Raw genomic sequence first — 27272 nt, 5'->3', positions numbered from 1 at the left:
TTTCCTCATTCCCTTCTCTGGTGTCTTTGTCTCCAGCAGAGGGGGTCTGATGTTGATCTGAGGTAAGAAATCAGGCCTGGGAGAAAGCAGCCCGGGGGAAAAAGGAGGAGGAAGCAGAGATTCAGCTGTTTCTGCCATTAGCCAGTGAAAGGCAGGCTTAAGCCCGCCTCTGTAAATTCCTCCCCTCCCGCCCCCACAGTTCCCCACCTCAAAGGGTCTCTCCACTTCTCCACCTTAAATTCCATTTCCCCTACACCCCCCCACCCCCACCCCATTGCTCGGGCGACAGTACTCTCTACCAGCTCTGACTGCCAGGGACACTGACCTACTTTCTGCCCTCTCTGTCAGGCATGAACCCTGGTTTGTCTAGTAAACCCTGAGTTTCTGCTAAATCCTTTTTTGCCCCAACCTATTAATGGGTCCCTTTTGAACCTCAAAGCATTTCACAGTTTCCCACAAAACAGTAGTTTTTATGTTTAGCAACTGAAGTTTGAGAAGAAGCTTAATTATAAAAAAGCTTCTGTGACTTTAGCAAATCCGTCTATGACAAGTGAATTGGTACTTTGTTGATCACAGTAAAATCTATACATATTCAGAGAGTAACAGTAATAGTTTTTTGGTGGAATCTTTTGATTCATATTTGATTGATGGATTCATAGATCCTTTGTGACAAATTCTAATACCCCCACACACCGTTATTTATCAATTGTATGTTATGTTAGAGACATGTCAAAATAGCAGGCATTGCTATCCTAATACTACTTTACATACTAAGCAGTAGGAGGAAACTGCTGACAAAATCAAGTGTTGCAGTGATTGAGGGTTTATAAGAATTTGGTTCAGAGTATGTACTTCGATGCTTGAGTTCAAATCATGGCTTTGCCACTTTCTAGCTAGTAATAGCTGTGTGAGTTTGAACAAGTTATTCAACCTCTCTGTTCCTCAGATGGTTCAGTGGTAAAGAATCCACCACCAATGCAAGAGACACAGGTTTGATCCCTGGGTCAGGAAGATTCCCTAGAGAAGGAAATGGCAACCCACTCCAGTATTCTTACCTGGAGAATCCCATGGACAGAGGAACTTGGCGGACTATAGTCCATGGGGTTACAAAAGAGTCAGACGTGACTTAGTGACTGAACAGACAAGAAAAACAGAAGATACTCAGAACCAGTAGGGTTATTAGGAGAGTTAACATGTTCTAAGACATATTAGGTTTATTAGAAGGCAACCGGATCTGGAAAAGAAAATGGCAACCCACTCCAGTATTCTTGCCTAGGAAACCCCACGGACAGAGGAGCCTGGAGGGCTATAGTCCATGGGGTCGTAAAGAGTTGGACATGACTAACCAATTAAAGAACAACAATCTTGGCCTAGCTTGTCTGTCCTAATTGTCCAGAAAACTTTTGAAAAACTATCAGGAAAGTTTGGAACTTTCATATTAGAGATTTGCCTAGTAATTGCACTGTGTCATTCAACATAAAATTTCTTTTTCCTTTTTTCTTTCTTTCTTTTCAGTGTTTCCTCATGCTGCCAGGATGAATCCCAAATTGAGAGACACTGAGATGAAAAACCAAGGAAACAGTTAGTTTGGGGGAGTAAGGTGGAGTTTTCTATTTAACCTAAGAGAAAAGTAAGGAAGATTAAACAAATCTAGCTTAATGATCACTACGGGTTTGAAACCCGAGAGAGCATGAATGATTTAAAAACAAAATGAGGAAATAGATATTGTTCTGTTTCTTTGGATCGAAGATAATTACATGAACTCAGACTAATGAATGGAGCTCCCCAGTCTAACTTTTTATAATTTTATTTACTTATTTCGTGTACTAGGTCTTCGTTGCTGTTCAGGTTTTTCTCTAATTGCAGAGAGTGGGTGCTGCTCTCTAGTTGCAGTGCGTGGGCTTCTCATTTGGTGGCTTCTTTTGTTTCTGAGTGCTCTAGGGCTTCAGCAGTTGTGGCTCCCAGGCTCTAGAACACAGGCTTAGTTGCCCCATGCTCCGTGGGATCTTCTGAGATAGGGATCAAACCCACTTCTCCTGCATTGGCAGGCAGATTCTTTATCACTGAGCCACCAAGGAAGCCCTAGTCTAACTTTTTAAATGTGAAAAATACAACAACAGGACCAGGGCAATCAAGGTGGTGCCAGGTCATTAGGATGATCCCAGAACTCATTCATTCTTTCATCCATTCAACCTGTAAATATTTGGTCATCATTCAGGGTGCTACTGGTGACATTCATGGCAGATCCAACAGCTCGTGTGAGGTTTGATATCATTTCTATGGTTGAAATGTCAACAAATTCAATCAGGTGACTCTCTGAGCTGAGTGGAAGGTTCTCCCCTATTTCTTTTACCCCCTATTATTTCTTTAAAGAGAACATGCTGTTATCTTTCCACATTTTCTTAGTCCATTCTCTCTTCTTCCATTCTTCCTAGATTGAGATACTACTAATAAAATTTTATTTTTATCCTTTATTTTTGACTGTACTGGGTCTTTATTGCTGTTCGGGCTTTTCTCTAGTTGCAGAGTGGGGACTACTCTCCAGTTGCAGTATGCAGGCTTCTCATTTCGGTGGCTTCTCTTGTTGTGGAGCACAGGCTCTAGGGTTCATGGGCTTCAGAGGTTCTGGTTCTCGGGCTCTAAAGCACAGGCTCAATAGTTGTGGCTCGTGGGCTTAGTTGCTCTGTGGCATGTGGGATCTTCTCCGCTCAGAAACTGAACCCATGTCTCTTGCATTGGCAGGCAGAATCTATACACTGAGCCACCAGGGAAGCCTAGATTGAGATACTTTTAGTAAACTCCAGTGGATAGAGAATCCGGAGACTGGGAAATTGCCACCATTTTCTCTTCTGTTAGAAGAGACTAACAATATTTACTCAACATTACAAGGTTGTTTGGGGCTTCCATTGAGTTTATAAATGCTGAGTGCTTTAAATTAAGAATATTTTACAGACGGCTTGTTTCTTTAAGACACTATTCTCAAACTTTGATGTGTCTAAGAATTACATGGTAAGCTTGCAGGCTATTGGCTGATTCTATAAGCTTTGTGTTTGGCTCAAAAAAAAAAAAAAATGCAGATACTCTGGCAAATTCAGAAAGTCAAAGGTGAAGGCTAAGGAATCTGCATTAAACATTCTGGAGTACTCTTGTGTAGTATAGTAAAAGAGATAGTGGGCAGATACAACTAAAGGAAGGAGACAAAAAAAAATCTACATCGTGCTCTTTCTAAGTCTTTTTCCTTTTACACTTTTTCCTTCTGTGATTCAGCCAATGTACCGTCTTTCCTGCCTCTTCCCACCCCATCCTCCTTTGTGTTGGCGTTAGTATTTTCTTAGCATGTTAGAGGCGCTCAGCTTACTGTGCAGAAATGGAGTGGAGGGAAAGGAGGAGGGACGTGGGTGGAGAAAGGCTAGATCAGGGTTTAGTGATTTCTAACTGTGAAGACTGTTGTTGCCAGGCTGGTTCTAGCCGGCTGACTCTGGGAGAGGAAGCCTGGGGAGAGCTAGACTGACTGCAGCTGCTGCTACTGTTCCTTATTTGTTTGTGTACATTCTGATAGAAGACTCACTACCTTTTCTCCACCCACAAAAATCACATTAGATATCCCACTGATGGACACTATTTTAGGTACTGACAACAATCCTGGATTCCTTCCTGTTTATAGTTTTTCTCTTTACTACTTTCAGCCTTTCGTATTGATCAAATCCCAGCTGGTTTCTTTGTCTTTAACCCCAGGAGGAAAAGATTTGCACCAGATGGTAGCTATGGGGTGGTACTTAAAGATTTTTGCTTGACCTGCAGTCTCCGTGGTAGATGAGTTATGCTTTTCTGACTGATGTAACTATATACCAATGCAACTGGAGTGGAATCAGAGAGAACCTGGGCAACTTTGTTGAGAGATTTTGTTTCATCAAATCTTCTGTTTCATGTGCCTCCCCCAGTACTGTTTTCACATTGTCCACCAAGAGCATTTTAATAAAGTCATACAGATAATTCCAGCATCTCTGTTGTCTAAACGTTGATCTTTAGCTTGGGTGCACATTAGAATTCCCAGAAGAGTGTTAGCAAATACTGGTATCTGGACTCCAACCCCAGATATTCTGATGTAAGCTCCCCAGTGGTTCTATTATGTCTAGGAACAAAAATCTGGAAATGTTTTGCTTTATGCAAAGGATGTACTTTAACTTTGTCTCACATATTATTCAGGGTAAAGTTGGTCTCACAATCAAAGGGACATCAGTAAATATGTATATTTGTACTATCACCACATGTCTGAACATTGTATAACTTCTCTTTGGTATTTGACTATTTTGGTATCAACCATGTATAATAATAGCTAATGTGCAGTTACTATATAGTGCATTATATTAATGTTACCTCATGAATCCTTGAGTTTCCCTGGTGGCTCAACTGGTAAAGAATCCACCTGCAATGCAGGAGACCTGGGTTCAATCCCTGAATTGGGAAGATCCCCTGGAGAAGGGAATAGCTACCCACTCCAGTATTCTGGCCTTGGAGAATTCCATTCAGTCTATGGGGTTGCAAAGAATTGGACATGACTGAGCCACTTTCACTTTCATGAGTCCTTAAAGTTCAATGAAATAATCTTCATTTTGTTGACGAGAAAACTGAGGTGACAATCCCATGACACCAGTAAATAAAGCTAGGATTTCAAATCAGATAAATCAGATTTATCTGACTCCAGAGACGTGAGGTTACTAATAATATGTCTTCTCAAGGGATTCAGCTGACCCTCTTCTGAAGAATATTAATTTATAGGTTAAAAATGAATGGTGCATGATTAAATCAAGATAAACCACATTGTTCCCGAAGAGATGTGAGTCCTTACCTGTCTAGACATAACTACCATCAACCTATGAAACCTATAACTACTGCGAACCTATGATTGAACCTAAGAAACTGAACCTTACTTTCCCACTATGGAAATGCTAAAAATACAGTGATATGCCACTAGCTTTGTGTTTTCTTTTTTTAAGTTATGTATTTAATTTGGCTGCACCAGGTCTTAGGCATGTGGGATCTAGTTCCCCAACCAGGGAAGGAACCTGGGCCCCCTGAATTGGAAGGCAGAGTCTTAGCCACTGGACCACCAGGGAAATCTCTCACTGGTTTTGTTTTTTAAAAACATACTCCCGGGTTTGGTTTTTTCTTTCCCTAAGTTAAGTGAAAACAAATTTGCTGTGTTTTCTGAATTTCTTAGGATGTGTCTGGCACATGATGTTAGTGTATTGAATGATTGATAACATTTTTTTTTTAAAGATAAGCAGCTAGTTAGTTACTAGTGTAATACTAGTGTATCCAGACTTTCACCTATACAGCCTGGTTTTCCTGGATGTTCATGGCACTGTGAATTGGGATCCTCTGCTGGGCACGTCTGCAACCTTTTCTCTGTGCCAGTTTCCCTATGTATCTTGGAGTCACTGTGGTCATATCTCTGTGATCAAGCTTTGATTGCAAAATAATTCTCTTTTCCTCTTCAGATTGAAGAGAAGTACTTTATGTTCCAGGAGATAGTATCAGAGTGGATTATATAGTAACATTTTAGTTCTGTAGACCTTTCCCTCCTTTCTCTTGAAGGTAGTAGATCACATGTACTTCCCTGGTTGGCTCAGTGGTAAAGAATCCACCTGCTAATGCAGGAGATGCAGGTTCGATCCCTGAGTCAGGAAGATCTCCTGGAGAAGGAAATGGCAACCCGCTCCAGTATTTCTGCCTGGGAAAGCCCATGGACAGAGGAGACTGGTGGGCTACAGTCCACGGGGTCGCAAAAGAGTGTCATACAACTTAGCGGCTAGAAAGCAACAATAGGTCATAAAGCACTTTTGCCCCTCTATGTGTATCTTTGATGAAAATTGTTCACTATCCTAGGTTACGCTCAGTGTCATAACATGTAGTAACAGCAGCAGAACACCCTAAATCATGCTGCATTTCTCAGTCAGGGGACTCTGTGGTAAATAAATAAAAAAGCAGACTGTAAAGATTGGGAAAGGAATGCTGAAAAGAATTTCTTGGCTGAGGGGACTGAGAAGCTATTGTGATCTGCAAGAAGGCTGATTTGTTAGGACACAACTGTAGCACAGCTGGGGATATCTGGGGGTAAGAAATAAGTAAGGTTATTTGGAATGACCATCTTCCATATAAAGTATGATTTATCACAAGATATTGAATATAGTTCCTTGTGCTATATGGTAGGACCTTGTGTATCCATTCACCATAACAGAGTTTGTAACTGCTAATCCCAAACTTCCAAGCCATCTCTCCCCCAATTCCACTCTCTGAAGACTGTTCTCAGGCTGTGTTTCTCTTTTGTAGATAAGTTACTTCATCTGTGTCATATTTTAGATTCCACATATAAGTGCTATCATATGGTATTGGTCTTTGTCTGGTTTAACTTCACTGAGTATGGGTACTTTCTAGGGTCATCCACCTTTCTACAAACCGCACTATTCCATTCTTTTTAATGACTGAATAGTATTCCTTCCTACCTATACACATCTTCCTTCCCCATTTACCTTTCAGTGTACATTTGGGCTGTTTTCAAAGATTCATATTCTTACGCTCCTTTGCAGAGGCGTTTTTGGACGTTCCTCACCAGCGTGAAAATATCAGCATCATCTTTTAAAAAATCTGTTCCTTCTCAGCCACATTGTGAAGAAACATACTGAAGTGAACGTTCCTTTTTACGCAGAGCTTGAGAATTTACAAAATGCAAGTGTATTATCACATTTCATTCTCACAGCAACCTTGGAACATACGCTGTTCAGAACAAAGGCTCAGAGAAAGTTAGATAACTTCATTTGCCCAAGGTTTACACTGGTTTCTAAGTGGTAAAGCTGGCTGTGCCACGCGGCCCCGCCTGCATCTTAAAACCTGCCAAAAGCCCTGAGAACATACGATGTCGTTAAAAATTGGCCTCACACTATACAGAGGCATTGTCCTTACTCTGAACACGGAGAAGGAACTGAGAGGTATTTACGATCTTTGTCCCCAGATCTTCCCCTCCTGCCTCCGGAGGGAAGACCTCCGTTTGAAAGGACTCGCGGGGACCGGGGTCCGCAGGGGAGCGCCGGCGGTGGGCGGGGCCGGGCGGGAGGCGCCGAGGGGCGGACACGGACCCCGCCCACCGCGTCCGGGGACTCGGGGGGCTCGCGTCAGGGGTGGACTAAGTGGGGCCCGAGGAGGGGTTGTGAGGGAGGGGAGGGTGTGTACAACGGAAGGGATTCACCACGCGGTTTCGAGTTGGGAACAGACCTCGCCCCTCCACCGGTTTCCCTTTCTCAGTGAGGACGGTTTGGGGGCGGGTGGGGAAGGCGCGTCCTCGAAGCGCCCTCGCGCTCCCATAGCCCTCCGGGTGCGCGCGCCCACCGCCTCGCCTCGACCCCAGAGGCCGCAAGGGCTGCGAATGGGGACAGGGCGCCTGAGGGGCGGGTCCCGACGCAGGTGTCAGATCCCCTCGGCCGGGTTCGACAGGCTGGCTAGCTGGTTCAGCCCCTCGCTCGCCCGCCGCCCCCCCCGCCCCAGGCCCGCGGCCGCGCCGCAGCAGCGCCTGGAGGGCGGGGCCGGGGGTTGCGCGCGGGTCCTCGGCACGCGGGCGGGCGGTGCGCGGCGCTTCGGTCTCAGGGAGCGCGGGGCGGCCCCCGCCGGCGTCGCGCGCGCTGTGTGAGAGCGGGGTCGCGCGCGCGGGCGCGCACGCCAGGCGAGTGAGGGAGTGTGAAGAGAGTGTGAGGGAGTAAGGAGCGGCCGGGGGTGAGTGTGTGTGTGGGGGGGTTGAGTGTGTGCCGGGGTGGGGGTGAGGGAGAGCCACACCAACCGCGCGGCTGTGAGCAAGGGGGCGGGGGGTGAGTGGGCGAGGGCGCCGGGCCTGGCTGTTGGAGTCGCGGCGGCGGCGGCGGCGGCAGCGGAGAAAGGAGGCGGCTCCCGGCATCCCGACCCCCTCCCCCTCCCCCCTTCTCGGACTTCCAGCCCGCCTGGCCGCCCGCGCTGCCCTCAGAGGCCCCCAGCCCGGCGCCGCCGGCCAAGAGCAAGGGAGGAGCCGCCCGAGCCAGGTGAGCCGGACCCTCGCGTCTTTCCCCGGGGGTTGTAGCGAGAGGTGGAGGCGCCCCCGCCCTCCGCCTTACCCCCCCGCCCACCGCGGACGAGTTGGGGCGGAACGTGCTCCGGAGGAGCCGGCCCGGGCCGGGGAGCCGCCGGAGACCGGGTCTTGTGGAAGCCGGAGGTCGCCTCAGAGCTGGCGGCGGCGGGCGCCAGGCGGACCACCCTGGCGGGGCGTGCGCGCCGAGAGGGGTTGAGGATGCCGGTGCGGGAAGCTGGAGGGAGGGAGGTGGCGGCGGCTTCGGGCGCGGAGCAGTGCGGTCCCCCCTCGGCGAGGGGGTGTGGTGACCCGGGAAGGCGCGGCCGAGCCGCACACGCGTGGCGCTAACCTGTCCCCGGGAGCCCGGTAATCGCTGCCGCCCCTGGTGCCATCAGACGGATTCCTGTGGTGTGAGACCGAGGCGGGGGTGGTGATGGTCCTGCAGTTAATTCTGTTCTGATTTCACGGTTTCCTCCTTAGATTTTAGAAAGTGACAGCCATTCCTCCTTTTCCTTTTGACAGTCCTCTGGATAAGAATCGGGTGACATTTAATAATTCCTTGCCATGATTTTTTTTTAAGGCATTTGACCATGATACAAATCTTTTAACCCCCCCCAATACAAAATAGTTAAGACGCTAATAACTTCAGATTTGCCTTACTAATTTGTCCTCATCTCTGGTAGCAGATTTGTTTTATCCCCCGTATGTGTGTGAATATAGATGGGGCGTTGATTCTCTTCTGGAGTGGGATTTTTATACCAGCCGTGCTCCATGTAACCTCCTTGTAAATTTTTTCATTGTGCTGTTTTCCCATTAATTACCAGACTTGTTCCCACATCTTTGTGGAGTTGGGTTAGATTTGAAATCTGTATGGAAACTGGGCAGCGTAATATGGAGGATTTTCTTTTTGTGGGCTTGATAGGTTGATTATGGGCTGTTTATGAACAGACTTAAGTTTTAACTCACCATTAAAATGTAAATAGTGTTTATTTTAAACCTCACTTTGATAACATCAGATAGTTTCAAGGTCGTTGAAAAAAACAGTTGATTGTCCACTTTTAAATATTCATTTGGATTAAAAACAGCCTCTGAAATTTCGGTCATGGAGAGTCACCATTTATTTTCTAACTTTCAGAATGAAAGGCTCTCATATAGTTGTAAGGTAGTGACAGTTAAAATTTCTTTTATATTGGTTACTGGATATCATTTGGTTGGTGTGTCAAAGGGGAGGAGGCCTATTCTGTTTTGACGTGATCTTTTGTTTATTCTATTCTGTCTTGGTTAGCTATTAGTTTCCTTCTTCACCTGTCATAGATTTAGTTGTTAGTTTGGCAACATGGCTGATGTTTTTCTGGCTATGTTTCCCTTGTTTTCTCTCATCTTCTCTTATCCTTGCCCCCAGGTGCTGGAGTCTGCTTGTTGGGGGAGGTGGGCAGTCTGTGCTTCTGAGAGCCAAGAAGGGGAACAGCAAATTCTGTCTTATGTTCAGTCACATTGAGAGTCCTCTACTTAGTCAAGAGCCAGTTTTCTCATCCTGCCTTTCTCCCTGCAGGGGGTAAGGAGCTGTTAAATATCAAACTTCAAGACTTGTGGCTACCAGCTAAAATTCCACTGATCTTAGTTTCTGGTTATGATATCCATGCCTGCTCAGCTGTGTTCAGCTCTTTGCTGCGACCTCATGGGCTGCAGCCCTCCCGACCTCTCTGTCCATGGGATTCTCCGGTCAAGAATACTGGAGTACTCCCACTCCATGGGATCTTTCTGACCCAGGGATCGAACCTGGGTAGCCCAGTTCCTGGTTGGATAAGTTAATCATTTCTCCTGTTTCATCTTGAATATGACACCTAGGGATGGAGGGGAGAGTAACAACAAGAAATTGTCCCCCTCCCTTTCCCTTCTCATTTTGTCCCCTTTTGCTCACCAGAGGGAAATTACAGCAGTATTCTATAAATATTCTAACACTTCCTAGCCATATTGTAAAGAAAGTTCTAAAGTGAAGGTTCGTTTTTTCCTCTGAACACCAACCAAGCTTAGTGCATTACTTTGTTGGGACACAAGATGAAACATACCTTTCAAATTATCTCCCAATTTTTACTTTCCCCTATTTGTAGTCACCTGGAATTTGCTACTGGATAAATCACTAGACTGATCTCAAGTTGTCTCTCCTCCCTCTGATCTGAAGGACTGAACACTGGGCCAGATCAGGGGAATGGGACAGAGCAGAATGAATTGTTCCACACTTTGGGACATAACACTTTCCTCTGGGGAGCAGATAGAAAGCAAAATACAGAAAATGGGTAGAGAAAGAACTTCTGTACCCATGAACAACCCACGAAGAGAGAGAAAATTGAGTTTTATTGTATGTTGTTTGCTGATAGCTGTTTTCTTGGTGGGGGGGTACTTAAGTGATATAGATTTGTAGAGACTTTATGGCTGGTTAGTTTTTGAAGAGTGCTCTCTGCAAGTGGGGTTGTCATAAGCATTTGAGAAAAGAACCTTTAGAAGTGTTATTTAATTGAGGGAGTAGATTATGATAAGGACAATGAAAAAAGTAGTAGTATTCAATGTTAGCTGTACTGGCATGTGCAGTTGTTTCAAGAGAGGTTGAATAGGGGAGATTAGGTGCAGAGGCTGGGTAAATTGTCTTTCAGTGCTTGGGAATTTTCCTGCTTGTCATATTTTAGGGTCATTAAGAAATAATACCTTCAAAAATATGTTTATTATATACTTTAGATTTATGTGCCGTACATATCTGTGTAAGTGTTCAGCTTGCAGAAAAGGACTGATTTTCTGGTTTCGTGGTAACTGATGCCGTGGTGTTGTTTTCAGTGTTTTCTTTTCCAGTGTTTTTTCCCTTTCAAAATTGGCTTGGAGGACAAAAGCCACAGAGCTAGCCAGCTCTACTCCCTTAGAGTCTGGTCTGCATGGAACCCATCTGCTTATATCTCTTTTCCTCTCCTTACTGACCCTAACCCTAGCCCCTACTTTAATTGTTAACAGAAGTAATTATTTCAGTATCAGTTGTATAACAAGGATGGGAAGTAGCAGTAGATTTGGGTTGTTTGTTTTTTATGAGAAACTAAAACTTAAATTTCTAACAGTTACATTGAGATGTTATGTGGCAGTTTGCTTGGTGTTGGTGTTTAATATTGAAAATAGCTATGTTTTTTTAATCTCCAGTTATACTTCAGTATAACTAACTACTTTAAAGTAACTCCCTAACTTTTAACCCTGTCCTTTCTGAGGTTCTCTGCTTGCCATTGGGGATATTAGTAGAGAATAAAATAGATGGGGATTCTGTCCTCATAAAGTGTATGGTTTAACTTCATTGTTCTCTGTCCTTTGCCCTGTCAGTGACTTCTCTCTTCAGTGTCTTGAGGAGTCTACTCTATCTGTGAACTGATGAGTTAGCAGAACAAATTTGTGTGAATATTGTTATGCCAATTTTTTTTTACTACTTTTCTTTCAAAAGCGACAGCACACCACAAAATGTGATAAAAACAAACAAAAACTGCCCCTTAAATGTTTTTGTTCTGTTCAGCTTAACAGTCCTCCTTTCTCTCTTGTCTGTCTGTCTTAACCATTTTTAATACTAGCTCTTACCTTCATGTTATTAGAAATAAAAAGATAGAGCATGGATTGGCTATATAAGATCAGACCTGTTCTTACTGCTCTGCTCTTCCGTATTTGGCATCATTTCAGTCTTTTGATACTTTTATCAGAAAACTGCATCTTGAAAATACATATGCATTTGCCCAATTATAGCAGCATTGGAATTCTTCCCTGATGTTTTGGAGTTCTCAGTTGTTAGCTTATTCCTTTGACATGTGATGTAATTAACTGTATCCGTAAAGCCTTATTGAATGTATTAACAGCTTCCCAATTGTTTTTTTCAGCATAGTGTCAAGAAAGAAAATTTGGAAAGAAGGCCCAACATTTAACATGTTAAATGTGATGAACTTTGAGCTGTACTGTGCATTGCATCTCAGGAACATTTTTGAAATTTTGTGCCACGTTCCAGAGATACTCTGATGTAACATTTCTCTGTTAAGTAAAATCATTAGAAATGTTATTTGGATTCCAGAGAAAACATAGGCTTTCTTTATACCACAAAGCATTTTAAGAATTTTAGTAACTAACCTACAGATTATTTAAAGGTAGCATTTTAGGCCCTTTAGTTGGGAATGTGTGAACATTTGCATGTTAATTTGTTCCTGACAATTTTTTCTTTTTCCTGTTTTCTTTTTATGGTATAGTATACACCTACATTTTACCATCTTAAGAGTTTAGTGGTATTAAGTACACATATATTGTGTAGCTACCACCATAGCCATCTCCAGAACTCTTTTCTTTGTCCTGCATTGTCGACAACCTGTACCCATAAACATTTAACTCCCCAGTCTCAGGGCCCCAGCCATTAACAGCCATCATTAGGCTTTCTGTCTCTGTGAGTTTGAGTACTCTAGTACTGGAGCATAAGATTCATTCATGTTAAGCATGTAACAGAATCTGATGTCTTTCAAAGACATTGTATGTATACTGCATTTTTATTTATTCATCTGGCATAAAGGTGGCTTGCATCTGCCTTTGAGCTCTTGTGAATAATGCTGCATGTGTGTACAAATACCTCTTTAAGACTCAGCTTTCAGTTCTTCTGGGTATATACCTAAAAGTGGAATTCCTGGATTGTATGTTGATTCTATTTTTAATTTTTTGAGGAACTGCCATACTGTTTTCCATAGCAGCTGCACTATTTAACATTCCCACCAACAGTTTGCAAGGCTTCCAGTTTCTCCACATCCTCCCCAACACTTGTTATTTTCTGTTGTTATTGTTCTTTTTTTCTTTTTGATAGTAATCATCCTGTGTGTGAGGTAGTTTCATGTTTTTATTTGCATTTTCCTAGTGCTTAGTCATACTGAACACTTTTTCTTATTCATGACATTTTAACATCAGGTCATTTTTAGTTCTCTGATGGCTGAGACTTCATTTCTTACCATGATTTTCAGTGTCTTCAGATAAAGTGCATAGTAGATACTCATTAATTAAATGTATTATGCAATTGAATGTTTAGTTTTGTATATTTAGTAGTTTATCTTTTTTGACTATAAATGAATCCCCAGATATCATTGACATAAGTTAAATTTATTTCTTCCTCATGAAAAAGAGATAGTAAACAGTTTAAGGCTCTGGCACTGTGCAGTCAAGTTCTAACATGTAGCTGTGCTTTTCTTAGAATTGACTTACTCCAAATGGATGTTAGAGATACATAACAACTGGAGCAAGGACCAAGGAAGAGTACATCCCTTGAGTATGCTTCCTGAAAGTTGGAATGCAGTACTTTAACTCAGTGCTCTTTGATCACATTTAGTTGCGAGAAAACATAGGGAATACAAATAAAGGTTCTTAGTCCTATGACACTTTGCTCAGCTAAATATCAGATACATTATTGCTGAGGGATAAGAAGATAGTGGATATTGGGAAGCAAGTGGCAGTCTCTGCTATCCAGTATGTGGAATTTGAAGTGACTCTGGGCTCTTCCCCTTTCTAATTTAGACAAGTGACCTCTCTGATAGTTTAGCTTCACCTGCCAAATGATGATAATAATGTGTCATGGGGAAGATTGTGAGGATTAAATGAGAAGATACAAATAAACTGTCTAACATCGTATTTGGTACATGTAAGCACTCAAAAGTGAATTTATTTTCTTTATTTAAATTCCCTTCAGTATCTTTAAGTATCAAAGTAGTTCAGAGAAATTGAAAAACCTGAATCCTAGTCTTGGATCTACTATTGTGATATCTTGGGCAAGTCATCTCTTTAAGATGGGATATGTTATGCCTGTGTTTCTCACATAATTATGTGTGGACTAAATGACATTCACATAATTGTGTGCAGATTAAATAACAAAATATAGGGACTTGCCTGGCAGTCCAGTGGTTAAGACTTCCCCTTCCAGTGTAGGGGGTGTATGTTCCATCCCTGGTGGAGAAGCTGAGCTCCCACATGTCTCTCCACCAAAAGACTGAAACATAAACAGAAGCAATATTGTCGCAAATTTTCAATAAAGACTAAAAATACTCCACAACAACGATCTTAAAAAAGGGGGGGGGGATTATTTTGTGAACTATAAATGGAGAATGTTTTTAACCCACTGTATGCATTGTTTTGCTTTTTGTCTTTGCTTATGTTTCTTTGTATAAAAAGGGGAATTTATAGGTGCTTGTTTATATGTTCCAAAGTGTTGCCTTTCTTTATCTTCATTGTTTTCTGTTTCTGTGTAGACACTCAGTGTTTTACTGTTTTTCTTATGTCTTTTGATGGAGGGTCCCTATTGAGTCTGTACAGAAAAATGGCTATCCTCTCATTTTTTCACCCCCCAAATCATGTATACACGTTTTTTTAAAAAAGGGTGTCATATGGAGAGAGTGTGAATGAATGTGTTGTATAAAATTTGGAAAACTAGCTATTTGCTGTTTTTGAGGTATACTCTTTCAAGAATAATGAGGGGACTGTCATACATTTTTTTTCTATCACTGTAATCTTTGATTAATACCTAACCTCCTGCTCCTACTTTGAAAGCATTTCAGTCTACCATCAAGTTAATGTGCTGATGAAAATGGTGTCCAAACAGTGATATTATTGTTAAAGTGGCATCTTAGCTAAAGGATGAGATTGTAGAGGAAGTACCTCTGCAAGTTTCAAAAGGACAGTCGTTTAGTGGGTAATGGGATAACAGGCGTATAACACTTCAGAAAACTGTATTTATTCATTGGTTTGGCTGCCCTGGGTCTTAGTTGCGAAAGATGGCATCTTTAATTGTGGCATGTGGGATTTAGTTCCTTGACCAGGGATTGAATCTGTGCCCCCTGCATGGGGAGCACAGAGTCTTGGCCATTGGACCACGAGGGAAGCTCCCAGGTCTAACACTACTAATTGATTGATTGAGACTCTTCTGAGGTTTTCATTTTATCATTCATTTTCTTTTGTGGTGGTTGTTGAGTTTCTTGAGTCATGTCCGACTCTTTCAGACCCCATGGACTGCAGCACTAGGCTTTACTATCCTGGAGTTTGCTGAAATTCACATCCGTTGATTTGGTAATGCTATCTGACCATCCCATCCTCAACCTCCCTCTTCTCCTTTTGCTTTCAATCCTTCCCATCATCCGGGTCTTTTCCAATGAGTTGGCTCTATGCATCAGGGTAATAAAGTATTGGAGCTTCAGCTTTAGTATCAGTCCTTCCAATGAATATTCAGGGTTGATTTTCTTTAGGATGGACTGGTTTGATCTCCTTGCTGTCCAAGGAACTCTCAAGAGTCTTCTCCAGCACCACAAACTGAGAGCATCAATTCTTCGGTGCTCAGCCTTCTTTATGGTCCAACTTTCACATTAGTACATGAATACTGAAAAGACCATAGTTTAGACTATTTGAACCTTTGTCGGCAAAGTGATGTCTCTGCTTTTTAATATGCCATCTAGGTTAGTTACAGCTTTTCTTCCAAGGAGCAAGCATCTTTTAATTTCATGGCTGCAGTCACCATCAGTTCAGTTCAGTCGCTTAGTCGTGTCTGACTCTTGCAACCCTGTGGGACCTCCCTGTCCACCACCAACTCCCAGAGTTTACTCAGACTCATGTCCATTGAGTCGGTGATGCTGTCCAAACATCTCATCCTCTCTTGTCCCTTTCTCCTCCCACCTTCAATCTTTTCCAGCATCAGGGTCTTTTCAAATGAGTCAGTTCTTCGAATCAGGTGGCCAAAGTATTGGAGTTTCAGCTTCAGCATCAGTCCTTCCAATGAATATTCAGGACTGATTTCCTTTAGGATGGACTGGTTAGATCTCCTTGAAGTCCAAGGGACTCTCTCAAGAGTCTTCTCAGACACCACAGTTCAAAAGCATCAATTCTTCATTGCTCAGCTTTCTTTATAGTCCAACTCTCACATCCATACATGACTATTGGAAAAACCATAGCTTTGACTAGACAGACCTTTTTTGGCAAAGTAATGTCTCTGCTTTTTAATATGCTATCTAGGTTGGCCATAACTTTTCTTCCAAGGACCAAGCGTCTTTTAATTTCATAGCTGCAGTCACCATCTGCAGTGATTTTGGAGCCCCCCAAAATAAAGTCTGTCACTGTTTCCACTGTTTCCCCATCTATTTGACATGAAGTGATGGGACCAGATGCCATGATCTTGGTTTTCTATATGTTGAATTTTCAGCCACCTTTTTTACTCTCCTCTTTCACTTTCATCAAGAGGCTCTTTAGTTCTTCACTTTCTGCCATAAGGGTGGTGTCATCTGCATATTTGAGGTTATTGATATTTCTCCCGGCAATCTTGATTCCAGCTTGTGCTTCCTCCAGCCCAGCGTTTCTCATGATGTACTCTGCATATAAGTTAAATAAGCAGGGTGACAGTATATAGCCTTGACGTACTCCTTTTCCTATTTGGAACCAGTCTGTTGTTCCATGTCCAGTTCTAACTGTTGCTTCCTGACCTGCATGCAGATTTCTCAAAGAGGCAGGTTAGGTGGCCTGGTATTCCCAGCTCTTTGAGAATTTTCCACAGTTTGTTGTGATCCACACAGTCAAAGGCTTTGGCATAGACAATAAAGCAGAAATAGATGTTTTTCTGGAACTCTCTTGCTTTTTTAGTGATCCAGTGGATGTTGGCAATTTGATCTCTGGTTCCTCTGCCTTTTCTAAATCCAGCTTGAACATCTGGAAGATCACAGTTCACGTATTGTTGAAGCCTGGCTTGGAGAATTTTGAGCAGTACTTTGCTAGTGTGTGAGATGAGTGTAATTGTGCGGTAGTTTGAACATTCTTTGGCATTGCCTTTCTTTGGGATTGAAATGAAAACTGACCTTTTCCAGTCCTGTGGCCACTGCTGAGTTTTCCAAATTTGCTGGCATATTGGGTGCAGCACTTTCACAGCATCATCTTTTAGGATTTGAAATAGCTCAACTGGAACCATCACCTCCACTAGCTTTGTTTGTAGTGATGCTTCCTAAGACCCACTTGACTTCACATTCCAGGATGTCTGGCTCTAGGTGAATGATCATACCATTGTGATTGTCTGCATCATGAAGATCTTTTTTGTATAGTTCTTCTGTGTATTCACCTCTTCTTAATATCTTCTGCTTCTGTTAGGCCCATACCATTTCTGTCCTTTATTGTGCCCATCTATGCATGAAATGTTTCCTTGGTATCTCTAATTTTCTTGAAGAGATCTCTAGTCTTTTCCATTCTATTGTTTTCCTCTGTTCTTTGAACTGATCGTTGGGGAAGGCTTTCTTATCTGTCCTTGCTATTCTTTGGAACTCTGCATTCACATGGGTATAGCTTTCCTTTTCTCCTTTGCTCTTTTGCTTCTCTTCTTTTCACAGCTATTTGTAAGGCCTCCTCAGACAGCCATATTGCTTTTTTGCATTTCTTTTTCTTGGAGGCGGTCTTGATTACTGCCTCCTGTACAGTGTCACAAACCTCTGTCCATAGTTCTTCAGGCACTTTGTCTATCAGATCTAATCCCTTAAGTCTATTCCTCATTTCAATTGTATAATCATACGGGATTTGATTTAGGTCATACCTGAATGGTCTAGTGGTTTTCTCTACTTTCTTCAATTTAAGTCTGTAGTCACCATATACAGTGATTTTGGAACACAAGAAAAGAAAGTCTGTCACTTTTTCCATTTTATCCCCTTCTGTTTGCCATGAAATTATGGGACTGGATGCCATGATCTTAGTTTTTTGAATGTTGTGTTTTAAGCCAGCTTTTTCTCTCTCCTCTTTTACTGTCATCGAGGGGCTCTTTAGTTCTTTATTTTCTGTACCTTTAATAAATCGCACCCTCCACCACCACATATACATACTAAAGTGTTTCTTCCTTTCTCTCATCCTCCTTAATGCTTTTGTCCCTCTGCCTCTTATTCCCACTCTTATTTGTAACAGTAATACAGTCCCACCTCTTATAGAGACCTCTGAATAAGACAAGGAAAGGAAAAAGGATAAATTTCGTATATATTCCAAATTGTGTTTTGTTTGGTTTGAGGGGGAGGAGGGAAGCATTAGAATTTATTGAGAGAAAAGCATTGATAATTAGATCCTTGGTTAAAAATCTTAAGCATAATAAAGTAGGTGTTAAAAGTTTTAATTGAAGTCAGTATAGGTGGGTAGTATGATTTGGAGGGACGTTGTTGGGACTGAAAGAACATCTTTGGAAATTCAGGCTATGCTATTTAGTATCACTTAATAAAAAAAATAGGTGCATTTTTAAATTGTATTAACGTACATTTCTTAATCTGTAAATGGTTACAGTAATCAGTTCAGTTTAGTTACTCAGTTGTGTCTGACTCATGGACTGTAGCACTCCAGGCTTCCGTGTCCATCACCAGCTTTGGAGCTTGCTCAAACTCATGTCCATCGAATCAGTGATGTCATCCAACCATTTCATCCTCTGTCTCCCCCAACCCCCTTCAATCTTTACCAGCATCAGGGTCTTTTGAAATGAGTCAGTTCTTCCCATCAGGTGGCCCAAGTATTGGAGTTTTGGCTTCAGCATCAGTCCTTCCAATGAATATTCAGGGCTGACTTCCTTTAGGATGGACTGGTTGGATCTCCTTGCAGTCCAAGGGACTCTCAAGAGTCTTCTCCAACACCACAGTTCAAAAGCATCAATTCTTCAGTGCTCAGCTTTCTTTATAGTCCAACTCTCACATCCATACATGACTACTGGGAAAACCTTAGCTTTGACTAGTAATACCCAAGGTTTAATTTGAAGTAGTGTTCATTTAACTTTCAGTTTTAAAATAATTCATTATTCAGTTTGGAGTTTGATAAGGCATGTCATTAACATCTTTAAACATTGTGATTCTATTAGATCATCTGTTTATAATATATCATGTCTCACACACACACACAGAGTTGACTCTTGAACAGCGTGGCTGAACTGTGCAAATCCAAATCAATAAAATTGGAATTTTATTGAAATTCAATCCATATTCAATAAATATGTATTATAGTTCTTTGCTTGCTTAACTGAGGCAGTAGTGGGAGTCACTGAGTTAGGGATGCCCATTAGGCACATTAAAACAGGATCTGAAATTCAGTTGAACTCCTGGTTTGAAAAATATATTTAGTAGGTCAGTGGTAGTAGTTGAAGCTGGGCTGAGAATGAATTTTCTAGAGAATGGAAAGAAAGATTTCAGAATGAAGCCCTGGGGATTTTGTACAGGAGGAGAGCTGTCAGGAGAAAAGAGTTAGAGAAGATAATAGGCAAAGACTGACTGTTCACACATTTGTTATTTGTCTGTATAAACCGGATCCAGCTCCTGTATTTCACATCCAGGACAGAATGATGTCATTGAAAGCATATCTGTAGTAATTGCCAAATGGAGTAAATCCTAGTTTTGATGTAAGTGTATATATATTTTTCCCAACATTTTTTCCTTTTCTGTCTTTTTATTCTGAATTCATTTGATGTATCTTATCTGGAATAAAGATTTTTTTCTAGTAGTAGGAGATGTCCTTAATATTATCAGATGGTAGACTGTGATTTTGCTTTTTCCTTAGCAGAATAATTACCATTGGGAAGAGGCCTCTCAAGAAAAATAATTGAAGAAGCATCTTAGGATTCTCATTTAATCAGCCTTGCCTGGACTATAGGAAGATAACAGATAAAGATAAATTAGTGTGCTTATCCATAATTTTCACAGAAAAACTCTCTAAAATAAAATTAAATTTTATAAATTTCCTCTATTTAAAAAATGCTATTTTAGCATTCACTTAGTATCTGATATTTATATATCATTTTCCTTGGTACTTTTAGATGAAGAGGATGAGAATTAGTAGATCTGATTTTACATTCCAAGAAGAAAAATAAGCTCCTATGTGGACATTTGCAAATGCTGTATTTATCTTACACTCTTGGAGAATAAATTCTTCTCATACAGATATGTTATTGGGTAGCCAGACTTACTCAGTTAAATGTCAGGGGGAAAGGGGGAAACTATTTTATTTTATAAGGGACCCTTTCTTGTCATTGATTGATTGATTGCTGTGTGGCACAGCTTGCAAGTTCTTAGTTACCCAACAACGGATTCATCCTGTGCCCCCTGCAGTGGAAGCAGAGTCTTAACCACTGGACCTCCAGGGAATTCCCTCCTGTCTTTTAAAATAGTGAATATGATTTGAACTTCAAGGTAGTCCTTTTATTGGCATACTTTGGGCTCCTAGGCTGTGTAGATTTATGGTTATGCTTTTGACTTTATATCGTTTTCCTTCATGTTAAGAGGTTGGGAAAAAGAAAAGTAGATGTTTTAAAATATATCTATTGGTCTCTGGCCCATGGGAGTGTGTTGGTGGCCTCTCAGGCCAGGAGGGGCTATATGGGTGGGGAGAGTTGGGGACACAGAGCCTGTGCCTTTGTGGTTGGCGTCTTCACTTGCCTGTTTCCTGGGTTACATTGTCACATGGTTAGATGTGGATCCCAATGGAACAGCCTGAAAAAGACAAACAGCCACTGTAGCAGCATCCCTTGAACACCAAGCCACTTACCCTGCTATGAAAACTGGAGTGGACCATTGAGCAAAGAAGAGGTTGTAGCCTTTCACTCCCTGGCAATAAGTGGTCTCTGGAGATGAGTAAGATTGTAGTAGATAAAAATTTAGACAGGTGTCATTTGAAGATACCAACACCAATGGAACAGTAAGCTGAGGATGGTTAAGCACACTTTGCCTTTTATAACCTGGTGATGCCATTGACTTGGTGTACAGGAAGACTGAGTTGGAACACAGTGTTGCTGCATACCTCTGCAAAACTACAAGAAAACCAGGGCATAACAATATTCTGAAGATTTTTAAGTGTTCTGCATGAAGATATGTCAGTGCAGCACAGGATGACAACTCCCATGTTGTCTGCCACTTAGGTGGACTTTGAGAAACCATAGCCATTGACATCATCAACGTAGTCTCTACCTTCTTCTGCAGGGTAATAGCATTCTTCCAGTTCTACATTAGGGGGTTCAGGCAACCCTCCTTGAAAAGCTGGGGTGCATTTGTGGCAATCTTTGCTTCACCTCACCCAGACAGAGGGAACATCATTTTCTTTCTTAGAACCCTGGGTGCAAGAGGATTTAGAGCCTCTTCATTAAAAAGAAAATGAAAAGAGATAGGGAGCCTAATCTGAGCACGTAGTTGTTGGTCATGTACCAGCATAGAAACACCCAAACTTCACTACATGAGGCTATCAGAGCTATGGCCATGAGGCCAGACAAGATTGGTATCCTCACAAGCATCATATCTTAGGAGTCTGTAAGACTATATGAGACTGCAGTCTTGGGATGCCTTTTATTGTGTGATTATAGAATCATTGGAAGCATCATGTGTATTACTGTTGTGGCCTTGGCATTTTCCTGAAAGCTGATTTACCGTAACTGCTTCCCACTTACCAGTGGCTACTATAGCCCCATCCTGATTTCTACTGGGGCCACAACTGAACTAGTAATGCAGGGCAGTTTCATGCAGTGAAATCAATAATAAAAACAGACAGTGGTCAAGACTTCAGCGTGAGTGGAGGCACAGCGGTATTGAGTATTGGAGGTCAATGAGTGGGTGTTTCAAAAGCTACCCATTGTAAACACTTTGAGGGCATTTTTATATTAATAGTTTCTCTCTCAGTGGAAACTGGACATCTCTCTGGTGTGACTTGTGGAGCTTTTTCTTCTGAATGAGACCTTTTCCACTGGTCTGGAAGGCCACATTCCATATTCCTACTGTGTAAATTGAGCTCTAAACCCCTTTCTGTGCTTATTTCCTGGTATCCAGTGGCTGATGCCTTTGAGATGGCGGGTCCTGGGTCAGGTGGGTGAGTATGGTAGGCAGGACGGGTCAAGGTCTTGACAGAGTGGGTGGTGTGAGTATTTTGTGTGTGGATGTGTGTGATAGTGCCTCTGTCTCATGACATTCTGCTCTTACTGTGTGCATCTGTGGAGCAGGCCCTTCTGGTTTAGACTGTGCAAAAGCACACGAATGGTGCACGGGAAACCAGTTCCAGCAGTCCATTTGTAGGGCCGTTCCTTCCCTTATTCTTTCCTTTGCATTAGTTTTGCCGTGTCATGGCATAATACTAGAAATCTTTTATTTGTTAAAATCACCTATTAATGCTTGTTAGTAAAGCTTGTAACTTTTTGCCACTTTTCATGAAAATGATTTATACTTCTCTTACTCATGATATAAACTCTTGAGAATTAGCACTCTTTTTTGGTGGCATTCTAGTAAACAAGCTATGCTTGTTTAATAAAAATTCTATTTAAAGGTAGAATAAAAACATTGAGTAAGAGCATGCTGTCTCTTGACTGAAAAATAAATTTTACTGAAGAGCTTTGGCCTTTATTTTGGTTATTTAAAAATTTTCCACCACATTCTCAAATTTTTATTTTGATTAAATGGTGATTGACATCAGTAGTGATGCTCATCTAGTTATATAGGTACTACCTTCTCATTTTTAAACATACCTGTAAAGATGTTTATAATAAATTATACATGTGCTGTGTGTGCTTAGTTGTGTCCAGCTCTTTGTGACCCTGGGGACTGTAGCCCACCAGGCTCCTCTGTCCATGGGATTCTCCAGGCAAGAATACTGGAGTGGGTTGCCATTTCCTCTTCTAAGGGACTATCCCAACCCAGGGATAGAATCAGAGTCTCTTAGGTCTCCTGCATTGGCAGCTGGGTTCTTTGCTACTGGCACTTACTGGGAAGCCTGGCAAATTATACATGTATGGAATAAGGAAAGCAGTTGAACAGTAATTGCACAAATGTACATTATTTGTTCGAGTTTGTAGTGATGGAAAAGATACAGGGATGTAGTTTTTCCTTTTTTTTTTTTTAATAGTATATAATTGTAGTGTTTATTTGTGTGTGTGAAAGCAAAAACAAATAAGATTTCTTGATTTACTTTGTATGTGTATTTTCTTTTCCATCTAGGAGAAGTCTATATTCAGGACGAAGTAATTCCAGGAAAGGAAGAACAGCAGATCAAGATGTGTAGCTCTGTGGCTGCCAAGTTGTGGTTCTTGACAGATCGTCGAATCAGGGAAGACTATCCCCAAAAAGAAATCTTAAGAGCGTTAAAAGCCAAATGTTGTGAGGAGGAACTGGACTTTAGGGCTGTGGTGATGGATGAGTTGGTGCTAACAGTTGAACAAGGAAACCTGGGTAAGTCTATAGTTAAGTAACAGTTTGGATTTTTACCTAGAATTTGGTGATTCTTTTTGTTTTAGGAATAATTAGGTCAAAGATCTAGGTAGTAGGCTTTGTCATTACTAAGTATCATATAGTCTAAAAATCTAGTATATCTTACAGAAGAAATGAAAACACCAGTGTTTATTAAACCCTTCACTGTATTGTTTATTAAATAGTTTTGAGGGACGTTAAAGATAACCTACTACTTTTTTCCCATTATTATTGTCTTCTAGTTTTTAAAAAGCTTTGTTTTTAAGATGCCTCTAAAGGAATTTGTACTCCAGTCAGGGGTCCTTCTAGTAAATTAATCAAAATTCATGTGCGATTCTTCTTTTTTCTTTAGCAAATACTTTGTAGGTATAGTGTAAAATATTAATAGTATTTTTAATGGATAAAAGTGTCTTAACTGATGAGTTTTTAAAAAATATTTCTAATAGTTCATATTGTTTTTGGATTACTAGGGGAAGATATTTTGGAAATGTGTTAGAAATTCTTTAGGACTGTCTTTCCGGAATCCTTCAGGACATCTTTCCTTTGGAAAAGTTAGGATTTGTTACAGCTAAATTGGTCACCTCTGTTAGGGAGAGGTAGTTATTGGTGGTGCTAGTGATAAAGAATATCCTTGCCAATGCAGGAGATGCAAGAGAAGTGGTTTCAATCCTTGGGTTGGGAAGATCCCCTAGAGAGGAAATGGCACCCAACTCCAGTATTCTTGCCTGGCGAGTTACAGTCCATAGGGCCACAAAGAGTCGGGCTTGACTGAGCAACTGAGCTCGCACAATAGTAAGGCAAAGTACAGGTCTGCTATTGTAGGGTAACTTCATTCATGAGCTAGTTAATAATAGATCCAGAATCTTGCCTGATTTATACCGTGATGTCTTGGGTTTAAGTAAGTAGAATCTTGTAGCAAACAATCATTCTTTGTTTCAGTCCTCTCTATTTTTTTATTGCATTCTCATTACCTTTCAGCAGTTATTGTTTCTTTACCAATAACTGCATTAGAAATATTTCTAAATTACTTCACTTGAATTAATAAGTAGTTACTACCTTTATAAGAAAGATGCATACCATGTTGTTTTCAGTCCAGTTTTTTTTTTTTTTAAATACATGTCCCCAGTTCTAACACCTTACACGGATTCAGAAAAATCTGGGGTAGAGTGTGTGTCATTCTTTCATTAAAATTGAGTACCCACTTTTTGCTAGTTAATTGGTACGGTGTGTAAAATTAGACATTAACATTAATCAGTTGATCACACAAATAAATGTAAAATTATTATGAAAGGGATTGGATGTCACTGCACCCTCCTATACCTATAACAGATAAATTTCCCTTGAAATCTTTTATCTAGTACCTGTTACATGCTTTTACAACTTTATAAGGTCCATACAACTGTTGTTGAAAATAAAAACTTTTTGTGTTAGAAGCATGTTCTTGAAGTCTGAATGAGAAGAGATCTCAAGGACAGTGTGGTATCTTAGCTCACTAAACACAACTTCCACAGGCTTCTGGTGTATGTTTCTGTGTTTTAAAGGTTGAAATACTAAAGGCTGCATTTCCAAGAGTCCCCTGTGTTGCTCATGTGACCTAGCTTCTGTCAAATAGGCACATTACAGAAAGATTTGGGAGGTAGAAAATCGCTATTTTTCAGAAGTTTCATAGGTTGAAAACCATTGTCTTTGATTTTTTTTCCTAGGTGCCTAATGGACATTTTTACTTTGTCCTCAACTGTTTCCATGCCAGTCTGTCAAAACTGAACCCATGTTTTCCCCCCTAAAACAATCTTATTTCAGTTTTTCTGTCTCTGTAACATTGCCTTTTGGCCTTTTTATCCATTCTTAAGAGCCATTTATACCACACAATATTGTTGCTTTTTCCTTCCAAGCCGCAGCTATTCTAACTTCTACTTCTCACTGTCCTGGATCAGGGTCTTAGGGCCCAACATTTTCATTACACAACAGCCCTGTATCTCTTTTTCACAGTCTTTCTTCTCCAGCCCTCTCTCATTCACAAATACTACTTTTATCATCTTAACATGATAAAACCTTGAGAAACTCTTGTTTCCCCATAACATTGAATCTGATTTTATATTAAAGACTTTTCATTGATGTACATCATATGAATCCAGGAATTCCTAGTTGGGTTTTTTTCCACATTTTGTGTATTTTTTAATTATTTAAATCTCATACCATCTTATAAGAAGGTAATATCATTTTATAGATGAGGAAACAGATGAGGAATTAAGTGGAGAAATAATAATAAAATCCCTCTTCTAACTATTTATATACCTTTATTGAGAGATTTATTTTTGCATACTACTTTGAGTTAACTGACAAATGTCCTGTCTTTTCACCTTGCAGCTCATAATCCCATTCATTATTTGCTTTTCTGTGAATGCCTCTTTTTTGAATTAGAGTTTTGCTGGGTATAGGAGTCTTAGTTGGCAGTTTTAATATATTAACTTCCTATCTTCTGACCTCCAAAGTTTCTGATGAGAAATCTACCAATGATTTTATTGAGGATCCATAGAATGTGGTGATTTGCTTCTCTCTTGCATTTAAAAATTCTCTCTTTGTCTTTTGAAAGATTGATTATAGTGTATCTCACCATGTGTCTGTCAAAAGGTGGAGATTGTTGAGCTTCTTAAATGTTTATATTCATATCTTTCATCAAATTTGGGAAGTTTCAGCCACTCCTTCAAATATTATCCTCCCCCAAGTCTTCCTGGGACTCCAACAATACATAAGTTTACTGATTGTTCTGTCTGCTCAAATCCACTTTGAATTCCTTTACATGAATTTTCATTTCTATTATTGTTCTCTTCAGCTCCAGAATTATTTATTGGTTTCCTTTTATGTGTTCTGTCTGCTGAGATTAACATTTTGTTCACACATTGTTTCCTTGACTTTTTTCATTCTTTGAGTATCTTTAAGGTAGTTTTCCCCCTTTAAAAATTTTTTTGTATTGAGGTATAGTTGATTTACAGTGTTGTGTTAGTTTCAGGTATCCAGCAAAGTGAGTCAGTTATTTTACATATAAGTATATCTGCTCCCAATTTATCTCCGCACCTCCCATAGGTTCTTTTAATGTCATTGTCATGCTCAGTTACTCAGTCATGTCTGACTCTTTGTGACCCCATGGGCTATAGCCCGCCTGGCTCCTCTGTCCATGGAATTCTCCAGGCAAGAATACTGGAGTGAGTTGCCATGCCCTCCTCTAGGGAATCTTTTAGACCCAGAGATCAAACCCAAGTCTTTTATGTCTCCTGCATTGACAGGTGAGTTCTTTACCACTGGCACTACCTGGGAAGCCCAGTGGAGGGAGTGGTACAACAAAAAGTACTGTGGCCTCGTTGTCTGCACCTCTGTGATCAGAAGCTGCATCCAGCCATCACGGCAGAGATCCCAGATATTTTGAGGGCAGGTCGTTACACCCACCCTGACTCCTGCAGGGTGTGTCAGCTGCTCCAGAACCAAGTGCACAGTATGGCTAGAGAGTGGGTGATGAGTAGTTGCTGCTGTTCTGAAATTGATCAAAATTAACTGCATTTATGATCCCAGTCTTTTTCTGAAAGTTGTGGTCTTTCAGCACATTGACCAGGGGGTGTCTAGATGGCGAGACAGAGTTCTGATGCTTCCTACTCCTTCATCTTCCCAGAATCCTGTCTATACTCATTTTCGATTGTGGTGTATCTTTTTGTTTTGTTGTTTTACATTTTGGGAACGAGTCTCTTATGGGATTATGTGTACCATGAATATCTTCTATCTGTGGCTTGCCTTTTTCTCTCTGTTAATGAGATCTTCTGGTCAGTAAATGTTGAATTAAGTACAGTTTATATTTTTCCTTTTTTGATTAGTGCCTTTTGTGTTGCAGTTAAGAAAATTGTGTGTGCCCAAGAGTCTTTATTTTAAAATACATGCTGAAAATCTACTTGATAAAACAC

General features: G+C 41.0%; 1 protein-coding gene across 8 annotated transcripts in view; it reads left to right on the top strand.

Moving 5' to 3' along the window:
* Positions 1 to 7585: 7585 nt before the first annotated feature.
* The window catches only part of RIMKLB (ribosomal modification protein rimK like family member B), a 45944-nt gene continuing 26257 nt past the window's right edge, over positions 7586 to 27272 (top strand). For 5 of the 8 annotated variants that reach the window (XM_065941742.1, XM_065941779.1, XM_065941754.1 and 2 more), the window contains exons 1-2: positions 7812 to 8066; positions 23074 to 23304. In XM_065941742.1, coding sequence (XP_065797814.1) covers positions 23130 to 23304 — 175 coding nt within the window. In that variant the 5' untranslated portion in view covers positions 7812 to 8066; positions 23074 to 23129. Of the gene's footprint in view, positions 7768 to 7811; positions 8067 to 23073; positions 23305 to 27272 lie in introns of those variants that run through there. The other 3 variants (XM_065941734.1, XM_065941769.1, XM_065941748.1) reach the window with 3 other exon arrangements.

This window comes from Muntiacus reevesi, chromosome 1 (genome assembly GCF_963930625.1).
Source record: "Muntiacus reevesi chromosome 1, mMunRee1.1, whole genome shotgun sequence".
NCBI classification, from domain to species: domain Eukaryota; kingdom Metazoa; phylum Chordata; class Mammalia; order Artiodactyla; family Cervidae; genus Muntiacus; species Muntiacus reevesi.
Note: the sequence above shows the minus strand (reverse complement) of the source record. Positions and strands in the feature narration are given on the sequence as shown.